Below are 26,423 nucleotides of genomic sequence, written 5' to 3'. Positions count from 1 at the left end.
TACAGCTATTTTGTGTGTGTGGTTACAATGGGGATTTCATTTAACCTTCTAAATCTGTGACACTCAGATTTTAACTTATACCAGCTTATTAACATTCAAACATGCTGCTCCTATATGGCTTCATCCCCAACCTTTTTGGTTAATTGATGTCACAAAATTACATTTTTATACATTGCTAATTATACATTAGTATATAATTATAATTACAAACTAATTATACATTAGTTTTTATTAGTTTATTAGGTAATTTTAATGTGCTGGGGTCGGGCACCCTGGGTGACTCAGTGGTTTAGCGCTGCCTTCAGCCCAGGGTGTGATCCTGGAAATCCAGGATCAAGTCCCACGTGGGGCTCCCTGCATGGAGTCTGCTTCTCCCTCTGCCCCTCTCTCTGTCTCTGTGCCTCTCATGAATAAATACATAAAATATTTAAAAAATAATGTGCTGGTCTCTTAAATCATGTAGAAAACAAAAATGCAGTTATAAACCATTGTTACAATAGCAGTAGCTTTTATTATTGCCTGTTCATTTACTTTTTTTAAGTCTTTATTTCTTTATACACCTTTGAGTTCTATCTGATGTCCTTTTATTTTCCCCATGGAGAACACCCCTGAGTTTTCTCTCAGGGCAGTTCTAGTGGTAACAAACTCCCTTAGTTTTGTTTATCTGTGATTGCCTTAATTCTCCTTGACTTTTGATGGGTAGTTCTGCTGGATATAAGATTTTTTGTTGATTGTTCTTTTCTTTTACCATTAAAAAAAATATTTTATTTATTTATTTATTTATTTATTTATTTGAGAGAAAGAGAGAGACAGAGAGAGTGTGAGTAGGGGAAGGGGTAGAGGGATAGGAAGAGGTAAAGAATCTCAAACAGACTTCCCATGGAGCGTGGAGCCCAACACAGGGCCTATCCCACTACTCTGAGATTGTGACCTGAGCTAAAACCAAGAGTTGAATGCTTAATTCACTAAGCCACCCAGGTACCCCTTCTTTTAGCATTTTGAATATATTGGGCCACTTCCTTCTGGCCTCCGATTTTTGTTTTTTGGCCTCTGAAATTTCTGATTACAAATCTATTGATCATCTCATTGACAATCACTTATGTGTGTTGAGTCACTTTTATCTTGCTGCTTTAATATTCTCTCTTTATCTTTCTCAATTTTGATTATAATGTGTCCTGATGTGGGTGGGTACCTGAGTTCATTTTCCTTGGAGTTTGTTGAGCTTCTTAGATGTTTATTCTAATATTTTTCGTCCATTTGGGATATTTTCAGCTCTTATTACTTAAAATGTTCTCTCTATCCCTTTCTTTCTCTCTTTTCCTTGTGAGCATCCACAGTGCATATGTTGACCCTTTAGGCTGTGTTCTTTTCTGAAATCTTTTAACTTTCTGTTCTTCACACTTGATAATTTCCATTGTTTTATCTTCAGGTTCACGAATTATTTCTTCTGCTTGCTCAAATCTGCCTTTGAATCCCTCTAGTGAAATTTTCATTTCATTTATTTTATTTTTCAGTTGTAGAATGTTTTCTGGTTTCTTTTTAGATTTTCTATGCCTTTATTGACATTCCTATTTTACATACACTTTTTCTTTGACCTTCTCCACATCTTCCTTTAATTCTTTGAGAATCCTTTTTTTAAAGATTTTTATTTATTTATTTTTTATAAATTTATTTTTTATTGGTGTTCAATTTACCAACATATAGAATAACACCCAGTGCTCATCCTGTCAAGTGCCCACTTCAGTGCCCGTCACCCAGTCACCCCCACCCCCACCCACCTCCCCTTCCACCACCCCTAGTTCGTTTCCCAGAGTTTAGGAGATTTTTATTTATTTATTCATGAGAGACACACAGAGGTAGAGACACAGGCGGAGGGACAATCAGGCTCCATGCCAGGAGCCTGACGGGGGCCTCAATCCTTGGACTCCAGAATCATGCCCTGGGCCAAAGGCAGGTACTAAACTGCTGAGCCACCCAGGGATCCCCTCTCTGAGAATCTTTAAGGAAGTTACTTTAAAATCATTGTCTAGTATATCTGCCATCAGGTCTTTCTCAGAGACAGTTTCTGTTGTTTTACTTTTTCCTCTGAATAAGCCTTAGTTTTCTTATAATTTTTTTTTGAAAACTGTCCATTTGAATCTGACACTGCTATATCTGGAGATGAGACTCTCCTCCTTTCTCTAGGATTCATAGATTTTTGTTATTACTTTTTTTCATTAAAAAATTGTTCTGGGCTGACTTTGTGTTAAGGATCATTGTGAGGTATAAATTTTGATATTCTTAGGTCTTTTCCGAGCCTTTTCCTCGGCTTATATGGACACTTTCTAATTTTCCTGGTATATGTAGTTGTTTTACAATGTCCTAGCTTTTCATGTTTCCCTCCCAAAGAAGAAAATGAGAAAAATGAGGGGAAAAGGGAACATCAGTCTTTTAAGACCCCCTTGAAGTCCATTCAGTCAGAGAGGGATGTGGTTGCAATGACAAAGCATAATCCAAAAATATTGCTGCTGACTTCTTTGTCTGTACTTCTGTGATCAGAAGCAGCAATCAGAGCTCAGATAGTTGATATTTGAAGAAGGTCATTTTTTCTCACTTAGGCTCTTGAAACCTGTGTACAAGCTGTTCTATGAACACATACATATAGCTTTCTGCTTGGAGGTTGAGGAGTGGGGCATGGATAGTTGCTACTGTGAAAAGAGCTGACATGACTAAAATTATCTGCAATTTATTTATTTATTTATTTATTTATTTATTTATTTATTTCAATTTTAAGATTTTATTTATTTATTTATGAGAGACATAGAGAGACATAGAGAGGCAGAGACATAGGCAGAGATGGAAGCAGGGATCCCTGCTGGGATCCCAGTGCAGAATTCGATCCCAGGGCCCTGTGATCATGCTCTGAGCTAAAGGCAGATGCTCAACCACTGAGCCACCCAGGTGCCCCTTATCTGCAATTTATAGTTAAGGACTTCTCCTGGTAGTTGAAAAGCATCAGTTGACTGCAGAATTCCCAAATAGTTATTTTAGACAAATTCTGTCAGTGGAATTGTCTAGGTCAGGAGACAGATTACTGGTACTCCACCGTCTAACTATACCTTCTCCACTGCCTTATAACCTATTATTTCTTTTCAGAATTTTACATATATTTATGTAGTTAAATATAAATATACATGAACATATACATTTATACATATGTGTATGTATATATAGCAGAATTTTCATATAAATGTATTTCATATATATATAAAATGTTCACCAGTTGCTGTTTGAAAGTAGGTCTCATGCTGGAAACAAAACCATAATAGGTATTTGCAGTGTCAGGGGTGGAAGGACCTTCAACTGAGCAAGTAATTCATCCCAGGAATTTTTTTTAATTTTTTATTTATTTATGATAGTCACACAAAGAGAGAGAGAGAGAGAGGCAGAGACACAGGCAGAGGGAGAAGCAGGCTCCATGCACCGGGAGCCCGATGTGGGATTCGATCCCAGGTCTCCAGGATCACGCCCTGGGCCTAAGGCTGGCGCTAAACCGCTGGGCCACCCAGGGATCCCTCATCCCAGGAATTTTAAGCGAGGTGCCATGGCTTGTGCTTTATTTAGGGCAGCAGCACATCCCTCTTTGCAAATTCCTATGTGAATGTTTGTGTCCTAAATGAGTATGCTCAATGAATCTCTGCAAAAGGAGGTTTTCCTCAATGTAGCATCATACATGTGTTTCTGGAAAGAGTTAAATGTGGTTAAGATCTTGCTGACAAAGCTTGTGTGCGGGGCTGTTGAGGTAGTCACGAGAAGCCAGCTACAAAATGATTTGTGTCCTTCAAAGATGAAGGTGAAGAGACACTGCAGCTGAGAACTTGTTGAAATAGGAATTGAACAGAATATATTCCTAAATCTATGCTTGCAAAGTATCTATTAGTACTTAGTAGATATAGTCAGCAATTTCAGTAATATTGGAAATGGTGGCCCTAATATGATGACATTAGCAGTAAAGTTATAACAGTACACTGAGAGGCACCATTCATTCAGGTTTAAGAATAGTCTAAATTAGGCTATTAAACGGGGAAGCAGGGGAGAAAATCATTCCTTGTTAATAGATAAATTTTAATGGATTTAATCTTTGAAGGAATTCTATTAAATATATTTGGTTGCGTTAACAGTTTTAATATGCTTGGCAGATCCAATGAATCCCTTTTTGTTGTGCTGTTAGTGCTAAAACCTTAATTTTAACTTACGACTTTTCACATAAGAGCAACCATAGCTACTATGATATTACTTAACCAATGGGTCTTATGACTATAGGATATTTAATCCCAGTAGTTAAGACAGGGCATGCATAGTTGTCCCCTATCTAATATCTTGTTAACTCCTAAGACTACAGAGATACTTTGATAAATTTGGTGAGCTCTTTAGACATATCTGTTATGTTCCCCCAGTACTGACCAAGACCATTAAGGTTTGTCTTTGCCGCATCCATCTGATGTTAGAAGTAGTTTAGAACCTATGATGTAGAGCCACAGAAGCCAATCTGTGTCATTTATCTGTAATAATTTCTTTTTAAGTAATGTTAGATTCCACATATGTCAAAGCTGAGAACTCTTTGAATTTATTACAGAGTACTGTCTATAATGGGGGCAGTCCTGGAGACACACAACCATTGGTCACAGACTTCTACCTACCCTAGTGTCAATCACAGCTCATCCTGGATCCAGAAGCACAATCCAAGCTGATATAGAAGAGGGATTTGTGTGAGACACATGACCCAGGGCTACTGAAAGTCCAAACCCATACTTTTGTCCCAAAATGCCAATTATGAAAGCTTCTGAGTGGGATGGATGAGGATTCCCCTACTTGGGTCTGGCTTGCTTGGCTTGAAACTCTTGCTCACACAAGGGATGGCATTTTTTTTTTTATTGGAGTTCAATTTGCCAACATATAGCATAACACCCAGTGCTCATAAGGGATGGCATGTTGAGGCTTTCTTCTCTGTCTGCCAAGATATGTCACAGAGGGTTAAGGGTGAGATGAAGCTTGAAAGTTGTCATCAGTCCAACTTCAAAAATGGCATCAGACTCTTTATTACACGTAAGTTATGGAGGAGATGCCAGGATGTGAAGTAGAGTTGCAGAAGACTATTTTGTTTAATTCGCCTTTGGCATATTTTTGACTGAATCAAAAACCTTTGCATGTATCACTTTTAAGAAATAAAATTATTTTTTTTCTAAGAGACTAAGGACTGGGAAACTGGGACAAAATAAGATTTGCATTTAAATACAAAGTGTAGGAGCACCTGGTGGCTGAGTCAGTTAAGCTTCTGCCTTCAGATCAGGTCATGATCCCAGGATCCTGGCATCAAGCCCCATGTCAGGCTCCCTGCTCAGCGGGGAGCTTGATTCTCCCTTTCCCCTCTGCTTGTGCTCTCTCTTTTACTCTCTCTCTCTCTCTCAAATAAATAAATAAATAAGATCTTAAAAAATAAATACATTGTGTACCACTTACTATATGTGCAACCTTGACAAATGATCTTATACTCCATTTAGCTTTATTTTCTCACCTGTAAAATGACGAATATCTATGCCTTTACTTGAAAACTTTAAATTGAATAAAAGTAATTGAATTTTTATAAGGTTCTCAAGGAATATTATCAGATCCTATGATTGAAGAAATGAAGAAGCAAGCAAAAAAAAAAACCTCTAAAAGCAAACATTCAAATATATATAAAATTATTGGAATAAAAATATGGTGTCATTGTGCTAATATTAATTTGGGTTGTATGACATAATTACATATTTCTTATTGGTGTTTTAATTTTTTTTTTATTTAGAAGAGAAGGAAAGTGTATACCACGTTATCAGTTGGCTTATATCTGAGGAACATGAAAAAGAATTAAAGAAATATTTTGACTTCTTTATGAAAGAAGTTTTGCAGGGCAGGTAATTTCTTTTATTTTCTGAATGAAAAACTTACCATTTTAGTGATACAAATAAATGGTTGGATGCATGGATACTTGGAGCAAATTTAAGAGAAGTGGATGGATGTGTAGATGGTTGGGGAGATCAATGATAGGTGACAGTGGATGGATGGAGTAGATGAATTTTGCACTCCCAGCCAGTCAATCTGTGTACTTTGGCTCTTCCGTTAAAAGCATGAAAGTATTTCTGTATAACATGGGGGAATGTTCCTTCTTGATCTTCCTGGCAACACTTAATCTACAGTGTTTTTGTATATACTCTCTGCAACATAGAAGGCAGGGTAGACAACATAATTTCTCATTCTTGGTAGGCATATCAGAGCCACCACTTTGAGCTGGTATGTTTCTAATTCATTTAAAAACCCAAATAACTTAGAGATACCCAGTGTGAGATTAGCCTGAGAGTTTTTGTCATTACCTGGGATGTATAGAAAATTCTTCATCTTTGACAGAAGGGGGAAAGATGCATATTAATTCCTTTAGCTTGGTTAATTACAGTGGACTAACCCCACCTTCCTTTCTTCCTTAAAAATTTTATTCAGTAATCAAGGTGGTCCTAAAATCTGGCTTTTTCCCATAAAGCCTTTTCCTTACCTAAAGTAGAAGACAAAATTCTCTTGTCTATGAGATCTTATCTAAAATAGTCATTTTAGGAGTCTTTATGTTCTGTCATAAAGACCCCTAACTCTGGGAAACAAACTAGGGGTGGTGGAAAGGGAGGAGAGCAGGGGGTGGGGGTGAATGGGTGATGGGCACTGAGGGGGGCACTCGATGGGATGAGCACTGGGTGTTGTTCTGTATGTTGGCAAATTGAACACCAATAAAAATAAATTTATTATTAAAAAATAAAATAAAATAGTCATTTTAAACTTTGTCTATATCATCTTTATTATTATTCATAATTTTTAAAGTATATATCTTGTCTCTTCTTCCCCACTTTGAAGACTGGTTGTATACACATGTTACGTATGGCAAGTATTTTGTTCAGTTTATTAGCTTAATTTCAAATATGATTAATGCTCTACTTTTGAGTAATCTGTACTTCATATCTTGAATTTATGCACAATATGTAGCAACCATTCATTATGTAAAATTGTTTAAAAATATAGGATCATTCGGCTAATCATCTGTCACTTAAAGTCGGTTCTTTTTTTTTTAAGATTTTATTTATTTATTCATGAGAGACACAGAGAGAGAGGCAGAGACAGAAGCAGGCTCCCTGCGGGGAACCTGATGCAAGACTTGATTCCTGGACCACAGGATCATGCCCTGAGCCAAAGGCAGATGCTCAGCCACTGAGCCACCCAGGTCTCCTACTTAAAGTCGATTCTAAAGTACTTGTGGGCATCTACATATTGCTAATGAGCTCTCACCTGTTTAAGCCTTCCTTAAGTGGGCTGACATGGTATAGTTTTGTACAGGTTACAAGTTTGCAGAGCTACTGATTCTCTCAGTCCTTCATTCAGGTAGCAGGTCTCCAAAGCACCTGCACCCGTAACCTCTGGTCAAGAAGATTCTCATCTGTTGCCCATATATTGTACAAAAAGGGTCATTTTCTTTGCAGGCACTGACAGGAAAACATTGAAGGAGAATAGTGCCATATATAGTGTCTTAATTAGGTATTGGTAAAATTTTAGCATGAAATGGAAAGGTTAATAGTAAGCTTCAAACAGACTTTTATTTTTATTTGTTTTAAATTGTTTACCTCATAGGCTAGAAAGATGTAAATCTCTTGTTCGGCTTAGAATTTGGGTTCTAATACTACCATCAGATAGTTCCTTGTGTGAGGTCATCTGTCAAATGGAGAATGTACAAAACTTAAGGAACAGAACATGGCTATATTATCAATACTGTGGACTCTGCTACCAAGTTACTTCCACAGGTAGACTGGTAAAGAAGACTGTCACTCATAAAAAGTCAGAGAATGTTCATAGAGATGAAAGTTAAAGAGAGCATCACGGAATGTATCAGGTAGACATCGAATTGTGAGGTCTGCTATAGTCAGAGATGGCTCCCACAGTGGAAGGCTCTTGAATTGGCATGGATGGTGGGTGGATATGATTGGCTGGAGAAAGGGGATGGGAGAGAGTGAGAACATTTTAAGAAATAGAACACCCAGAGGAGAGTGACCAGAACAGTTATTTGTTGAACACTGGTAAAATAGGTGGTCTGCTGCCAGGTACGGTCTCACTTACCTGGGATATTTTCTTTGTAGCCCAAGATTCCTTTATGTATTGTGAAATTAACACCTCCAGTGAATGTTTGCCCTTACTTTACTTTTTTTTTTTTTTTTTTTACAGAGAAGCATTTGACAACCTTGTAAAGTTAATGGAACAATTGGGGATTCAATGCACTAATTTGCTAAGGAGAAGTGACATCATGGATTCCTTAAAAAATGAGAATTTTGACTTGGTATTTGTTGAAGCATTTGACTTCTGTTCTTTTCTGATTGCCGAGAAGCTTGGGAAGCCATTTGTGTCAATTCTTCCCACCCCCTTTGGCAGTGTGGACCTTGGGCTACCAAGCCCTGTGTCTTATGTTCCAGTATTCCATTCCTTGTTAACTGACCGCATGGATTTCTGGAGCCGAGTGAAGAATTTTCTGATGTTCTTTGATTTCTTCATGAAACAATGGCAAATCCAATCTACATTTGACAAGACCATCAAGGAACATTTCCCGGAAGGTGCTAGGCCAGTTTTGTCTCATCTTCTAAAGAAAGCAGAGCTGTGGTTTGTTAACTCTGACTTTGCCCTTGAATTTGCTCGGCCCCTGCTCCCCAACACTGTGTACGTTGGAGGCTTAATGGTCAGACCTGTTAAACCAGTGCCACAAGTAAGTAAAACTGTAGCTCTCAATGTGGACTTCATGTAAAGCTCCTCAGTGTAGAATTAGTGGCTCCCCTCCCGGTGGGCACAGGGATTGAAGCAGGGTGAGACAAGCAAAACACCTAGAATATACATTTTTATTTTATTTTTAATTTTCTAGTCTATTTTATTGTATTCTATTTTATTCTAAATTTTATTGTATTTTGGTAAAAACACTTAGTATGATATCTACCCCCTTAACAAATTTTTGAAAGTACAATATAAACTATTGACTGTAGGTACCATGTTGTGCATCAGATTTCTACATCTTATTCATCTCACTTAACTTCATAACTCTTCCTCTCCATGGAATAGTAAGTCCCTATTATCCCCTTCCCCCAAGCCCTGGAAACCAACTTCTACTTTTGATTCTATGAACTTGACTATTTTAGATGATACATATAAGTGAAATTCTGCAATATTTGCTTTTCTGTTATTGGCTTATGTCACAAGTGAGATATGAGAGGATATTTTCATAACTATCCTCTGGCTTCAGTGAGACTGGTTACACATTTGGCTGAGGTACCCTTTTATTTAGATTCTGGATTTCTTATAAGGAGAATTTGAGCATGAAATGTTGCCAAGAATTGGCATGTTTTTAGGGGGAAGGAGTACTAGGGCTTCCCACTCTGCCATCTTGCTTATCCCAGGGCCCACTTTTCAGGAAGCCCTTTCTGTAAGGGTCATGGAAGTACTGTTAGGTCCTACCTGACCCTGTTATTGAGAATCTCTTCAGGTAACAGCCCTAAACTGTTCCTTACCCTGGTCCTAGCCTTCTGGTAAAAATGCTTCAACATGTTGATATTTTAATTTTCAATTTTTATGATCACAGGCAAATACTTACGAAGTGGGAGTCTACCACATGAAAGGATTTTTAAGGAGATTGTTTATCCATAACTAAATATAAAAAAGAGAGAGAGAGACATAATGTAATGAGGTGGGACTGGGTGTAAATGATGGCTAGATCTGCAGGCATCATCTCCAATGGCTCCTTCGTGTAGAGCCCTAACTCCTGGCTCAGCCGAGATGTTCTGATTTGATTGGACTGGGATTGGGTCTACATATTTTAAGTTTTATTTTTATTTTTTTAAAATTTTTTTAAAATTTTTATTTATTTATGATAGTCATGGAGAGAGAGGAAGGCAGAGACACAGGCAGAGGGAGAAGCAGGCTCCATGCACCGGGAGCCCGACGTGGGACCCGATCCCGGGTCTCCAGGATCGCGCCCCAGGCCAAAGGCAGGCGCCAAACCGCTGCGCCACCCAGGGATCCCTATTTTAAGTTTTAAATGCTACCCAGGTAGTCTGAATGCAGAGCCTGAACTCAAAACTACTGCTCTCAAAGTTATCAAAAAGAATTAAAGCTATGATTAGTGGCTGCCCGTTGCCTGTAGGTGCTGGGTTGCTATTGTACAGAAGTTATCTCATACATTGTATATCGTGCCACTTTGAGGGAATAGTGATGATCTCCAATTTTATAAAGGCGAGGACAAAAAAAAAAATAAAAAAAAAATAAAGGCGAGGACAGACAATCAGGTGGTGTACATAATATTCCCAGTACTATTCAGCTCAGGACAGCAAAGGCCTAAACCTGGCCTGGGCTTCCCAGGTGCCAAAATATCTACCCTTCCCCTACTGACCTTGCATTGAGTGAACAGAAAATTTTGGGGAATGATTCATGGGCAAAATGGACTTTGATTCATGGTGGCATTTTTTAAGAAATGGAACTGGGGAGGAAGATGCAGCAGGTTGAGAAGACAGGGGCTCCAATGTGTGGAGGTGTAAGTAAGACGGCCATGAGACTGGGTTCCCTCAGTGGCATTGGCCAGACTAGAGAGGTGGAAGATTCAATTGCACAAATAAGACAAGGCCAAAACACATGTCCTACCTGACATGATGGTGGGTAAGTTTTGGAATTGAGACAGGAGTTATTAGGGAGGAGAATAATGGAATTTAAGGTGTGTAATCTGTGAGATAACAGATGCTTATATAATTTTTCTTCTTTTTCCCATTTTAAAAAATTGTGATCAAATATACATAGTATAAAATTTACCATCTTAACCATAGTGAAGGGTACAGTTCAGGGGCATTAAGAACTTCCACACTGTTGTGCAACCGTTACCTACATCCATCTCCAGAACATTTTCCTCTTCCCAAACTGAAACCTCATACCCACTCAACAGTGACTCCTCATTTCCTCTCTGCCTCCAGACCCTGGCAACCACTACTCTTCTTTTGTCTGTATGAATGTGACTACTCTACGCACCTTATACAGGTGGAATCATACAATATTTGTTCTTCTGTGATAGCTTATTTCACTTTGCATAATGTCTTCAAGATTCATCCATGTTGTAGTATGTGTCCAAAGTTCTTTCCTTTTTGGGCAGAGTAATATTTCATTGTGTATGTATATACCACATTTATTTATCTATTTATCTGTCCTTAGGCACATGGGTTACTTCCACTTTTGTCTAAGGTGAATAATGCTGCTATGAACAGTAGTGTACACATATTTGTTGGAATCCCTACTTTTAATTCTTTTGGTAATATACTGAGAAATGGAATTTCTGGGTCATAGGATAATTGCATATTTCATTTTTTGAGGAACTGCCAATCAGTCTTTCACAGTGGCTGTCCCGGTTAACATTTCCACCAATAATGTGTAAGAGTTCCAATTTTTCCATATCTTCACAAACATTTGTCATTTTCTGTTTTCTTTATGTGATTAAAAAAATTGTTCTTAGCTATCCTAATGGGTGGGAAGTGGTGTCTCATTGTGATTAGATTAGAATTTCCCTGATTAGTGAAGTTTACCATTTCATAAGCTTATTGGCCATTTATGTATCTTCTTTGGAGAAATACTTGCTCAAGTCTTTGCCCATTTTTGAATCATGTTTGTTTTTTGGGTAGAGTAGTTCTTTATATAATCTGGCAATCAATCTTTTTAGATTTATGACTTGCAAATATTTCTCCTTTCCCTGGGTTGCCCTTTCACTATTTTGATAGTGTCTCTTGACACACAGAGCTTTTCTTTTTGTTGAAATCCAATTTAGCTATTTTTTGTTTTGTTGCCTGTGCTATTGGTGTCTTATCCAAGAAACCACTGCCAAGTTCAGTTACATAAAGAGTTCTCTCTGTATGTTCTAAGGATTTTATACATATAGCTCATATTTTTAGGTCTCTCCTCTGTTTTAGGTTGACTTAGTATATGGTATAATGTAATGGTTCAACTTCAGTATTTTGCATGTGAATATCCAGTTTTCCAATGCCATTTGCTGAAAAGACTGTCTTTACCTAATGAATGGTCTGGCACCTTTGTCAAAAAAGTTATTTGACTAAATATACCTGGGGATATTTCTGGACTTTCTATTTTACCTTGTTGATCTATACATACGTCTTTTTGTCATAGCACATTATTTTGAATATTATAGCTTTGTAGTATCCTTTGGCATCAGGAAATATGAGACCTCCAACCCTGTACTTTTTTTCTCATACTGTCTTGGGCACTCAGTGTTTTTGAAATTCCATATCAAATTTAGGATAGTTTTTTTTTTTTATTTCTGCCAAAAGAGAAGATTGTTCACTATTGATAGAGTTTGCATGGTATCTGTGAATCATCTTGGGAAGTACTGACTTCTTTAAAGTACTGAAGTAATAAAGTCTTCTAATCCATGAAGCCTGGATTTCTTTTTCCATTTATTTGTGTCTTTTTATATTTCCTTCAGCGATGTCTTTTAGCTTTCAATGTAAAATCTTTTACCTCCTTGGTCAAGTTTACTCCTGAGTATATTTTTATTCTTTGATTCTATTGTAACTGGAATTGGTTTTCTCATTTTCTTGAAATGTTCCTTATTAATATATAGTAATACATTTGATATTTCGAGTTGATTTTGTTTCTTGCTATTTTTATAAATTGCTTATTAATTGTGACAGTTTTTTTGGTATGTGAAGAATCTTAGAGTTGTCTACATATAATATCTTGTCATGTGCCATTATTTTTTGAAGCAATATTTCTGCTCTTTTCTCTTTCTCTTCTTCTGTGACCTCCACAATGCATATATTAATCCACATGAGGGGGTCATATGAGTCCCTGACACTCTATTCACTTTTTTTAAATCCTTTCTCCTTTTTGGTCTTTAGACTTGATATTTTAGATGACCTATCTTCAAGAGAACTAAGTTTTTCTCCTGTTTGGGTCTGCATTGAATTACTCCAGTGAATTTTTCAATTCAGTTACTGTATTTTTTTATTTTACTTTTTTTAGTGTCTAATCTTACCTTTACTTTTTAAAAACATTTTTTTAATTGGAGTTCAATTTGCCAACATATAGCATAACACCCAGTGCTCATCCTGCCAAGTGCCCCCCTCAATGTCCATCACCCAGTCACCCCCACCCCCCGCCCACCTCCCCTTCTACTACCCCTTGTTCATTTCCCAGAGTTAGGTGTCTCTCATGTTTTGTCACCCTCACTGATATTTGCACTCATTTGCTCTCCTTTCCCTTTATTCCCTTTCACTAATTTTTATATTCCCCACATGAATGAGACCATATAATGTTTGTCCTTTCCCGATTGACTTATTTCACTCAGCATAATACCCTCCAGGTCCATCCATGTCGAAGCAAATGGTGGGTATTTGTTGTTTCTTTTTTTTTTTTAATTTTTTTTTTATTTATTTATGATAGTCACAGAGAGAGAGAGAGAGAGAGGCAGAGACACAGGCAGAGGGAGAAACAGGCTCCATGCACCGAGAGCCTGACATGGGATTCGATCCTGGGTCTCCAGGATCGCGCCCTGGGCCAAAGGCAGGCGCCAAACCGCTGCGCCACCCAGGGATCCCGTATTTGTTGTTTCTAATGGCTGAGTAATATTCCATTTTTTATAATAAATTTATTTTTTATTGGTGTTCAATTTACCAACATACAGAATAACACCCAGTGCTCATTCCGTCAAGTGCCCCCCTCAGTGCCCGTCGCCCATTCACCCCCACCCCCCACCTCCTCCCCTTCCACCACCCCTAGTTCGTTTCCCAGAGTTAGGAGTCTTTATGTTCTGTCTCCCTTTCTGATATTTCCCACACATTTCTTCTCCCTTCCCTTATATTCCCTTTCACTATTATTTATATTGTATACATAGACCACAACTTCTTTATCTATTCATTTTTTGATGAATTTTTGTTTTATTTAGTTTGTTCTTTTAGAAAAATAATTTGTCTTCTCTTGCTATTATCTGTTTGTTCATATATTGTCTTCTTGATTTCCTTTAGATCTTTGTCCATGTTTTTCTTGAGCTCTTTGCACATGTTAGGCAATTTTAAAGCCCTTGTTTAGTTAGTCCAATATCTGTTTGTTCAATGAGAGTTTCTAGAGATTTATTTTGTTCCTTTAAATGACACATTTTGGCTTTCTATTCTTTCTTTGGTTTGTCTTGTGATCGTTTGTAGAAAGTTTTGGGCATTTGTAAAAACAGTCACCTCTACTTGTATTTGCAGGCTGCCATGGAACACTTTCACTAATTAGTGGGGAATGTTTTAATATTTTGGGTCAGCCAGGGAAGACAACTTAGAGTATTCTTAGGTACTTCCTAAGCATTTTTTCTATCTGGCCTTTGTGTATACTTTTATTCACCCAATTCTTTTTGTATAGTTGTCTAATATTAATGTCTTACATTCCCAGAGTCTTACCCAAAGTCTGCTCAGGGTATTAGGTGTTCTGTTGTATTTTATTTCCATAATCTTTTGCCCTCAAGATTCTAAGTCTATGGTAGCCCTGAAAGTTTTCCCTGGCATGTTAACTTCTACTGTCTTGCGAGACTCCCACCAGCCTGATATCGGAGCTATATTGCCATTCCCAGTCAGAGCTCCAAGTCTGGTGAGACTTACACTTGTCACTTGAGAGCCTATAAAGTGGTTACAATGTTGCAAATTGTTTCAGTTCTACTCCTGCTGCTGAAGGCAGGGCCAGGACTGCTGCCTCTGGATCTGGCATGGCACTCCAGGAAGAGAGTAAAAATGCCATGGAAATTCTCACTGTTTGTAGTGTTTTTTTTTTTCCTTGAATCACATCACATATGTTTGGTTCCTCCATATCATTGAGTATTTTCCCAAGTCCTATAAAATTTATTTGAGTCAATCTTTAGCTTTTTTTGTCCTTTCATTTAATCTGTGAAGGGCTGGGACTATGTAGCTTCTTATTATGACATCATGCTCTGCCCTTGCCAGTTTTAAGTTATAGATTTACATTGATCTTGTAAATGTCAAATGACAACAAAGCCAATTTTAGTTGTCCTTTAGGATGGTAATTCTTAGAGTGTTGTGCAGGATAGAGTTAAATAGGGCCAGAATTGCACAATGAGGTAAAAGGCTGGCAGCTGGGGACAGCCAGCAAATGCAGAGAAAGGAAGAAATAGATGTTTTGCAGAATTGACAAAAACATATTAATCTAATTTGGGGGATATTACGTCATGAACTTCTTTAAGAATCATCTGGAGGTGGCTACATACTAAGTTATATCAGACAAAATAGACTGATGTCAAAACTTTTACAAGAGATAAAGAATATTTTATAAATAGTTTAATATAACAAAGTCAATCAGCATAATATAACACATTAATAGAGTGAAGGGTAAAAAAGCATATTATCTCAAGAGACGCAGAAAAGACATTTGACAAACTAACACTGTTTCATGATAAAAACACTCATAATACTAGAAATAGAAAAGTACTTCTTGAATGTGATAGAGCATTTATGAAATAAGCTAACATCATACTCTATAAATAGACTAAAATTGTGCTGCCTAAGATGCCTACTTACATCACTGCTATTCAGATATGCCCTAGACAGAGCAAGTAGGCAAGAAGAAGAAATATAAGGCATCCAAATGGGAATGGTCAATGTAGAAATATTTGGATTTCATATGGCATAATCCTATATATAGAAAATTCTTTTTGGTGTATGATTCATACACTATGTCTAACAAAACTAGCAAAATTGCAGGGAAAAATATCAATATGCAAATATGAATTGTGTTTCCATACAGTGGTTATAAACACTCTGAAAATGAAATTAGGTAAATATTCTACTTACAGCAGCATCCAGTTAAACTGAGGAGGTGAAAGACATGTACACTGGATACTACAAATTTGCTGAAAGAAACTCAGGAAGACCTAAATAAATTGAAAGACCTCTCCAGACCATGGATGGTGTTACTTAATATTATTAAGAAAGCAATACTACTAAAAGTGATCTATAGATTTTTTTCTAATCCTATCAACAACTGAAGGGCCTTATTATTATTTTTTTGGAGAAATAGGAAAACCAATCTTCAAATTCACATGGAAATGTAAAAGACACTGAATAACCAAATTAATATGAAAAAGAACAGAGTTGGATGACTCGTAGAACTATGACCAAATAATTTATGACAAGGGTGCAAGGAGCAATCAATGGAGAGAATAGTCTCTTCAACAAATGGTGCTGGTACCACTGGATATTCATTCACGTGAAAGATAATGTTGTATGAGCCTTCCTCACACTACATACTGAAATTTTTTTTTTTATGTTGCTTTGTTTTTTTTGTTTTTTTGTTTTTAATTAACTTTTATTGGTGTTCAATTTACCAACATACAGAAAAACACCCAGTGCTCATCCCGTCAAGTGTCCACCTCAGTGCCCGTCACCCATTCCCCTCCAACACCCGCCCTCCTCCCCTTCCACCACCCCTAGTTCGTTTCCCCGAGTTAGGAGTCTTTATGTTCTGTCTCCCTTCCTGATATTTCCCAACATTTCTTTTCCCTTCCTTTATATTCCCTTTCACTATTATTCATATTCTACATACTGAAATTAACTAAACATGGATCAATGGCCTAAATAAAGAGCTAAAAGTAAAAAAAAATTCCTAGAGAAAAAGGGATAAATTGCATGGACTTGGATTTGACAATAGTTTGTAGATGTGACACCAAAAGCACCAAAAGCATAAGTCACAAAGGAAGAAAATAGATAAATAAGACTGTATCAGGATTAAACACTTCTCTGTATTGAAAACACTATATGGAAAATGAAAGGATAGCTCATCGAGTACAAGTCAAATATGTCCCCTTCCTCTGCTTTACAGTCTTATATTGGAGGTTCTAGTAAATTAAGATGAAAAAAGGTATAAAAAGCAATGAGATAAGGAAGGAAGAGATAAACTGTTTTTGTTCACAGATGACGTTGATAGTCCATTTCAAAACTCTGAGTCAAGAAATAGATTCTTGCAACTAATAAGCAATTATAGCAGTATCAAAGGATATAAGTTAAATATCAAGCCCATCTTTTTTGTATATATCAGCAATGAACAGGAGGAATGTGAGATTAAAACACTATGCCATTTACATGAGCACAACCAAATATAAAATCTTGGGAATAAATGTAACAAAACATATATGAAATTTATATGAAGAAAACTACAAAAAGCTGATGAAAGAGATTAAGGAACTAAATAAGTGGAGAGAAAGTCTATGTTCATGGATAGGAAGTCTTGATATTGCTAGATGTTCATTATCTCTAATTTGATTTATAGAATCAATGCAATCCTGTTGAAAATTGCAGCAAGTTATTTTGTACATATTAATAAACTGATGCTCAAATTTGCATGGAGAGGCAAAAGCCCTGATGAGCCAACACAATATTGAAGATGAAGAATTAAGGTGGAGGACTGACATTAGTCAACACCATGACATACTATATGGCTAAAATAATCAAGGCAGTGTGGTATAAGCAAAAGAATAGACAAATAGATCAATGAAATAGAATAAGGAGTATGTATGCATAGACCCACATACATTTAGTCAAATGATCTTTGATAAAGCATTAAAAGAAATACCATAAAAATAAGATAGTCTTTCCAACAAATGGACACAGATATTACCACTTCACAAAAACTAACTCAAAGTGGATCACTGACCTAAATGTAAGATGCAAATATGAAACTCCTATGAGGGGAAAGAGGAGAAAATAGATGAACTAGTGTTTGGTCATTACTTTTTAGATATAAAACCTAAGGCATGTTCTATTTTTTTAAAGGTTATTTTCCCTGGAATTATTTTTCATTTAAATTCAATTAATTAACATATAGTGTATTATTGGTTTCAGAGGTAGAGTTCAGTGATTCATTGGTCTTATATAATACTAAATGCTCATTACATCATGTACCCTCCTTAATGTCCGTCACCCAGTTACCCCATCCCCCCACTTCCCTCACCTCCAACAACCCTCAGTTTGTTTCCTATGATTAAGAGTCTTAAAAAAAAGTCATATGGTTTGTCTCCCTCTCTGATCTCATCTTGTTTTATTTTTACCTCCCTTCCCCTATCATCCTCTTTTTTGTTTCTTAAATTCCACATATGAGTGAGGTCACATGAGAATTGTCTTCCTTGATTGACTTATTTCATTTAGTGTAATACCTCTAGTATTACCTCTAATACCTCTAGTTCCATCTATGTCATTGCAAATGGCAAGATTTCAATTTTTTGATGGATGAGTAGTATTCCATTGTGTATGTGTGTATATATGTATATATAGCACATCTTCTTTATCCATTCATCTGTCGATGGACATCTGGGCTTTTTCCATAGTGTGGCTATTGTGGACATTGCTGCTATAATAAACATTGAGGTGCAAATGTCTCTTCAGATCAATACATTTGTATCTTTGGATAAATACCTAGTAGTGCAATTGCTGGGTCATAGAGGATCTCTATTTTCAAACTTTTGAGGAATCTCCATACTGTTTTCCAGAGTGGCTGTACCAGCTTGACATTCGCACCAACGGTGTAAGACGGTTCCCCTTTCTCCACATCCTCACCAAAATTTGTTGTTTCCAGACTTGTTAATTTTAGCCATTCTGACTGGTGTGAGTTGGAATCTCATTGTGGTTTTGATCTGTATTTCCCTTATGCTGAGTAATGTGTAGCATTTTTTCATGTGTCTGCTGGCCGTTTGTATGTCTTCTTTGGAGACATGTCTGTTCAATGCCTTCTGCCCATTTCTTGACTGGATTATTTGTTCTTTGGGTGTTGAATTTAATAAGTTCTTTATAGATTTTGGATACTAGCCCTTTATCTGATAGGATATTTGCAAATATCTTCTCCCATTCTGTAGGCTGCCCTTTAGTTTTGTTGACTGTTTCATTTGCTGTGCAGAAGCTTCTTATCTTGATGTCCCAGTGGTTCATTTTTGCCTTTGTTTCCCATGCCTTTGGAGATGCATCTAGCAAGAAGTTGCTTCGGCCAAGGTCACAGAGGTTGCTGCCTGTGTTCTTCTCTAGGATTTTGATGGATTCCTATTTCACATTTAGGTCTTTCATCCATTTTGAATCTATTTTTGTTTATGGTTTGAGGAGATGGTCCCGTTTCATTCTTCTGCATGCGGCTGTCCAATTTTCCCAGCACCATTTTGAAGAGACTGTCTTTCTTTCCATTGGATATTCTTTCCTACTTTGTCAAGGAAGAGTTGACCATAGAGTTGAGGGTCCACTTCTGGGTTCTCTATTCTGTTCCATTGATCTATGAGTCTGTTTTTGTGCCAATATCATATTGTCTTGATGATTATAGCTTAGTAATACAGCTTGAAGTCCTGCATTGTGATGCCCCAGCTTTGGTTTTCTTTTTTGAGATTACTTTGATTATTACAGGAGTGTCTGGTTCCATATTTTAGGATTATTTTTTCCAACTCTGTGAAAAACGTCCATGGTATTTTGATAGAGATTGATTGAGATTGATTGTATAGATTGCTCTAGATAACATAGATGTTTTAACAATATTTGTTCTTCCAATTCATGAGCATAGAACATTTTTCCATGTCTTTGTGTCTTTCTCAATTTCTTTCATGAGTGTTCTATAGTTTTCTTTTCTTTCTTTTTTTTTTTTTTTTTGTTCTATAGTTTTCTGAGTACATATCCTTTGCCTCTTTGGTTAAGTTTATTCCTAGTTATCCTATGGTTTTTTGGTCCAATTGTAAATGGGATGAACTTCTTAATTTCTTTTTTCTGTCTCCTTATTAGTGTATAAAAATGCAAGTGATTTCTGTACATTGATTTTATATCCTGCCACTTTGTTGAATTCCTATATGAGTACTAGCAATTTTAAGGTGGAGTCTTTTGGGTTTTCCACATAGAGTATCATGTCATCTATGAAGAATGAGAGTTTGACCACTTCTTTGCTGATTTGGATGCCTTTTATTTCTTTTGTCAGATTGCTGAGGCTAGGACCTCTAGTACTGTGTTGAAAAGCAGTAGTGATAGTGGACATCCCTCCATGTTCCTGCCCTTAGGGGAAAAGCTCTCAGTTTTTCCCTATTGAGAATGATGTTTTCTGTGGTTTTTTTTGTAGATGGCTTTTATGATATCGAAGTATGTTCCCTCTATCTGTACAATGTGGAGAGTTTTAATCAAGAAAGGATGTTGTATTTTGTCAAGTGCTTTCTCTGTATCTATTAAGTGGATCATGTATCTCTTGTCCTTTCTTTTATTAATGTGATATATCACATTGATTGATTTGTGAATGCTGAACCACCCTTGCAGTTCAGGAATAGATCCCACTTGGTCATGATGAGTAATCCTTTTGATGTACTGCTGGATCCTGCTAGTATCTTGGTGAGAATTTGGGTGTCCATGTTCATCAGAGATATTGGTCTGTAATTCTTTTTGTTGAGGTCTTTGTCTGGTTTTAGGATTAAGGTAATGCTTTCTATAGAATGTAAAACTTCCACTTATATATTTTGAAACAACTTCAAAATAATAGGTATTAATTCTTTAAATGTTTGGCATAATTACCCTGAGAATTCATCTGGCCCTGGACTCTTGTTTGTTGGAAGATTTTTTATTACTGCTTCAATTTCCTTGCTGGTTGGGTTTTTCTATTTCTTCCTCTTTCAGTGTTGGTGGGTTATAAGTTTCTAGGAATGCATCAATTTCTTCCAGGTTGCCTAATTTTTGGCATAGAGTTGCTCATGATATCTTTTTATAATTGTTTTCTTCAGTGTTGGTTCTGTTCTCTCCTGTTCATTCATGATTTAATTAATTTCTGTCCTTTCTCTTTTCTTTTTGGTAAGTCTGGCTAGGGATTTATTGATCTTATTAATTCTTCCAAAGAACCAGCTTGTAGTTTTGTTAATCTGTTCTACTGTTCTTTTGATTTCTATTTCACTGATTTCTGCTCTAATCGTTATTAATTCTCTTCTCCTGCTGAGTTTAGGCTTTATTTTCTGTTCTATCTCCGGCTCCTTTAGGTATGATTAGATAGTGTATTTGAGACTTTCCTTGTTTCTTGGAAAAAGCTTGCATTGCTGTATAGTTTCCTCTTAGGACAGTCTTTGCTGCATCTCCAAGGTTCTGAGCTGTTGTATTTTCATTTTTATTAGTTTCTATGAATTTTTAAAATTCTTCTTTAATTTCCTGATTGACCCATTCATCTTTAGTAAGTGCTCTTTAACCTCCATGTATTTGAGTCCTTTCCAAATTCTCCCTTGTAATTGAGTTCAAGTTTCAAAGTATTGTGGTCCAAAAAATATGCAAGGAATGATCCCAATCTTTTGGTATTGGCTGAGACCTGATTTGTGACCCAGTATGTGATCTATTTTGGAGAATGTTCCATGTGCACTGGAGAAGAATGTGTATTCTGTTGCTTTAGGATGGAATGCTCTGTATATACCTGTGAAATCCATTTGGTCCAATGTGTCATTCAAAGCCTTTGTTTCCTCATTGATCTTTTGCTTTGATGATTTATCCATTGCTGTGAGTGGGGGTGTGGAAGTCCTCTACTACTGTATTATTATCAATGTGTTTCTTTAATTTTGTTATTAATTGGTTTATATAATTGTCTGCTTTCATGTTACGAGCATAAGTAGTTACAATTGATAGATCTTCTTGTTGGATAGACCCTTTAAGTACAATATAGTGTCCCTCTTCATCTCTTATTATAGTCTTTGGCGTCAACATAATTTGTCTGATATAAGGATTGTTACCTCAGCTTTCTTTTGATGTCCATTAGCATGATAAATGGTTTTTCACCCTCTTACTTTCAATCTGGAAGCATCTTTGGGTCTAAAATGAGCCTCTTGCAGACTGGATATGGATAGGTCTTACTTTTTTATCCAATCTAATACTTTGTGTCTTTTGAATGAGGCATTTAGCCCATTTACATTCAGAATAACTATTGGAAGATATGAATTTAGTGCTATTGTAATACCTATAAAGTCACTTTTTCTGTATATTATCTCTGTTCCTTTTTGGTCTATGTTACTTTTGAGCTATCTCTTTGCTTAAAGGATCCCCTTTAATATTTCTTGCAGGCTGGTTTAGTGATCACAAATTCTTTTATTTTCTTTATGTCCTGGAAGCTTTTTATATCTCCTTCTACTTTGAATGACAGCCTTGATAGATAAAGTATTCTCAACTGCATGTTTTTCTTATTCAGGTCCCTGAATATATCATGCCAGTTTTTTCTGGCCTGACAGGCCTCTATGGATAGGTCTACTACCGGTCTAATGTTTCTACCTTTGTAGGTTATAGAGCTTTATCCTGAGCTTCTTTTAGTATTTTCTCTTTGTCTCTGACATTTGCCAACTTCACTATTATGTGTTGTAGTGCTGACCTATTTTATTGGTTTTGAGAGGGGTTCTCTGTCTCTTGGAGTTGAATGCCTGTTTCCTTCCCCAGATTAGGGATGTTTTCAGCTATGATTTGCTCCAATATACCTTCTCTCCTCTCTGTTCCTCTTTTTCTGGGATCTCAATTATTCTAATATTATTTCACTTATGGTATCTCTTGAGATCACCCCTTGTGATCCAATAGTTGTTTATCTCTCTTTTTTTCAGCTTCTTTATTCTCTATCATTTTGTCTTTTATATCACAAATTTTCTTTTCTGCCTCACTACTAGCAGTTAAAGACTCCATTTTTGATTGCATCTCATTAATAGTAAGACATTTTCTATGATAGAGTTGATAAATGGGCTAAATTGATATTAAACATTTTTGTTCTAAGACAGAATTGTAAAGGGAATAAAAAGAGTATTCACAGACCAATAATAAATATTTGCATAGACATATCTGATAAAGACCATTATTCAAAATATACATTTATACACACAACTACACAACTATATATACAAAATATACAAGGGACTATTAAAATTCAGTAAGAACAATAAAAAGCCAATAAATTAATAGTTTTAAAATGGCCAAAAACCTTAGCAGACCCCTCAACAAAGAAGACAGACAGGTGGATAACAAGCCCATGAAGAAGACACCTGATAGAGCTATTTCTCCAACATCTACATCAGTCTTCAGAAGGCATACTGCCTCCTACTGGGCCAAGACAGTAACTGGCACTCTCTTAGGCACTAGATAACTCTCTGGTCTGGTGTTAGAACATTCCTAAATTTCCCTATCTCCCCATACCTAGAATGAAGGATGAGGAAGACCCTGGTACTGGGGCCTATTTTCAATGAAGAAAGAGATTCCCACCATATAGACTTTCCACTTCTATAAAACATTGTTATAAAAAAGGCAAAACAAAACATTGTTATACATGCAAGTCCTGAATCTAGATGTTGGTGCCACAGTATGCTTTGAGTGCCTCATGGGCAATGTGGGCTATTGTGGTAATGCCTGCATATTTAAAGCTCTCTTCATTTCCATTCATGGTTATTGAAAGTATTTATGTGGTATGATGTATCCTGAGGTCTCAGAGAAATGACTTCAAGTCCTGCAGGCACAATGACACTGAGGTGTCCCATGGGCTATGAGAGCCACTTCAAGACAGTGAGGTCTAGGCACTACAGGAGGGTGTATTCAATACATAGATGACTTTCATTTCAAGGCTATATAGGCATTCATGAGCAACTCTGTTCAACTCCTTGCCTCTTTTGCCTCTCTCCAGGAATTTGAGAATTTCATTGCCAAGTTTGGAGACTCTGGTTTTGTCCTTGTGGCCCTGGGCTCCATGGTGAATCTCTATCAGTCCCGGGAAGTCCTCAGGGAGATGAACGGTGCCTTTGCTCATCTGTCTCAAGGGGTGATATGGAAGTGCAATCCTTCTCACTGGCCCAAAGATGTCAAATTGGCAGCAAATGTGAAGATTGTGGACTGGCTTCCCCAGAATGACCTCTTGGGTAAGGACTATCCAATCTACTTCTATGTTTCCATTTATGTATCTTCAGGGCTCCACTGGGCAACTCTGCCAACATGGGAAGGGGCATCTGGTAGCCAAAGGTAATCTTGAGAGGACAGAAATGGAGTAGCTAGCTGGAGTTCTTAGGAAATGAGGCTATACTTTCCAAATGGGTATAACTGGCATGTTTTCTTCTTCCTATTCTATCGCACTCCTGATACCTGTAGCCATAAGTGATATTGTTATCAGGTAGTTTTGACCTTTCTATATTTGGCACAGACCAAGGTTGTCCGTACACAATCCAAGACAATTTGTGGGACACATACTGTGGATTTTTTGCTGCTGTTGTTCCTGGCCTCTTGAGTATTTGTTAGGCCAATGTGCCATTATAAACACACACTCCCACACATACTAAAACATTCTATGCTACAAAAGATATATTCAAGCTTTCACAGAATTGGTATTGATGGTGTCTGAAGGGTGTGCCAAGATATCTGAGTGTCAAGCTGACTAACCTTGTAGCCTTAGCAAGTTATTTTGTCCATCAAAATCTCTGGTAATAGAGGGATCCTTACACCCCATTGTTGTCATTGCTCTGTGCTACTTCTGAAGCCCCTCAGGGCCACAACCACTGTTTACATCAAAGATTAGTCCCCAGTGTTGTAGTTCACTAATATATTGGGAAATTAAGATAGATGACTCTGCACATATATTCACAGGGCATGATGTAGGGAAAAGAATTGTGATTTTCAGAGAAATACAAATGGATTCTGATATGCATCACAATTGAGAGGCAGTGTTTGAGGTGAACTCTTCATTATCAGCACTTGTTTTAGTTTTCTCTAAATAAGAGTGGGGTGAGCACACAGGAGGTGGAAATGCTGAGATGAGTGGCCCATCATTGCCTATTTTAGAGAGTTTCTTATGAAATCGAGGAGAAAGCAGATATAGTATACATTTGATGAATGTCATATGAGATGTGGTGTCAGCGAAAGTGTTAAGACTTTAGATAAGAGGGAAGCAAAAGATTAGTGAAGGAAAGAGCATGAGACCTAGAGGGTGAGAGACCTGGAGAGTGAGAGACAGGGACAGAGAAGGAGAGACAGAGATAGAAAATAAGAGTGGAAACAGAAAGAGTGACACTGGGAAAGATAATAGGGAGACTATAGAGAAGAAAAGAAAAAGACAGGGTTGAAAGACAAGGATGGATGGAAGACAAGGGATGGAGGAAAATGTGCTTATGATTGTTCTCAGCAATTGTCCCTGGGTTCTTAGTTTTAGAGGTATTGATTTAGAGGAATCTCTACACAGAGACAAGGCCAGTATTTTGTACCTTGGAATATGTACTCTTGGGTGTGTCAAAAGCTAAATCAGTAAATCCAGTTTCTCCAACATACCTTGAAATGCCTTTGTATTTTCTTCTACCCTGATGCTTTCTCCTTGGTGTTCTGAAAGTTTTCACCATGAAATATTCTGTTCTGTTCCTGATTTGCAACAGCTCACCCACGCATCCGTCTTTTTGTCACCCATGGTGGGATGAATAGCATAATGGAAGCCATCCAACATGGTGTGCCCATGGTAGGGATTCCTGTCCTTGGAGACCAGCCTGAAAACCTTGTCCGAGTAGTGGCCAAAAAGTTTGGTGTCTCTATCCAGCTACAGCAGATCAAGGCAGAGACGTTGGCTCTGAAGATGAAGCAAGTTATAGAAGACAAGAGGTCTGGAACTCTTTGGGCTTGTGGTCATTTAGGCTAAATGAAGATATCAAACACAGAGGGCATTGTGTGGCTTTTTTTTTTTTTTTTGCAACAAAAGCTGAAACTTTCAAGACACAGAATTATACGTGTGTGATGCTAACAGTTAACCTATTTCCTCTAAGAGCAAGAGTAGGCAATTTAAGTTAGATGCTGAGAATAGTTTTCTATCTTAAGAGTTGTGAAGACTCTGACCCCTAAATACATAGGGTGTGTGAGAAGTCATAGATTTGGGGTGCGTATACTGGAATTACACTGAGGCAGGAGGTCACCTTCATGTCCTCCAGTGTTTCCTGCCTCAGGCACTTTGTCATTGATGCTCCCTAGGATATATCCTTCCCTTCTTTTCACAGGGCTGGCTCCTTCATGATAGCTACACTTATTGCCAATGTTCTCTCCTCAGAGAGACAGGAGGTCTTTGTGTGACAGTCCTAAATACCTTATTCTCCAGCTCCTCAATCATAATTAATTTTTCTGTCTTAATACTTCTTATGATCAGTAACCACCCCATTTCATTCTGTTTGAATTTACTGTGTGTCCCTTATACTTTCTACTAGAAAGTAGAGTGTAAGCTCCCCTGGATGGCCAGGTGTGTCTCTTATTTCCTTTGTGTTCCCTGTAGCACAGGGCCACACCCCATGGAGGGACCAGTTAGAACTCTTCAGGGGGACCCAGCTAGACTGTGGCAAG

At 37.2% G+C, this 26,423-nt stretch overlaps 1 protein-coding gene across 7 annotated transcripts in view; it reads left to right on the top strand.

Annotated features, from left to right (window-relative positions):
• Nucleotides 1-26,423, top strand: part of LOC121487469 (UDP-glucuronosyltransferase 3A1-like) — a 33,240-nt gene that overhangs the window by 5,152 nt on the left and 1,665 nt on the right. For 4 of the 7 annotated variants that reach the window (XM_041749221.1, XM_041749219.1, XM_041749222.1 and 1 more), the window contains 4 exons: nucleotides 5,825-5,933; nucleotides 8,272-8,803; nucleotides 23,749-23,980; nucleotides 25,478-25,697. In XM_041749221.1, the coding sequence (XP_041605155.1) occupies nucleotides 5,825-5,933; nucleotides 8,272-8,803; nucleotides 23,749-23,980; nucleotides 25,478-25,697 (1,093 nt within the window). The remainder of the gene's footprint in view (nucleotides 1-5,824; nucleotides 5,934-8,271; nucleotides 8,804-23,748; nucleotides 23,981-25,477; nucleotides 25,698-26,423) is intronic. The other 3 variants (XM_041749226.1, XM_041749223.1, XM_041749224.1) reach the window with 1 other exon arrangement.

Source organism: Vulpes lagopus, chromosome 3 (genome assembly GCF_018345385.1).
Source record: "Vulpes lagopus strain Blue_001 chromosome 3, ASM1834538v1, whole genome shotgun sequence".
In the NCBI taxonomy this organism is placed as follows: Eukaryota; Metazoa; Chordata; class Mammalia; order Carnivora; family Canidae; genus Vulpes; species Vulpes lagopus.
Note: the sequence above shows the minus strand (reverse complement) of the source record. Positions and strands in the feature narration are given on the sequence as shown.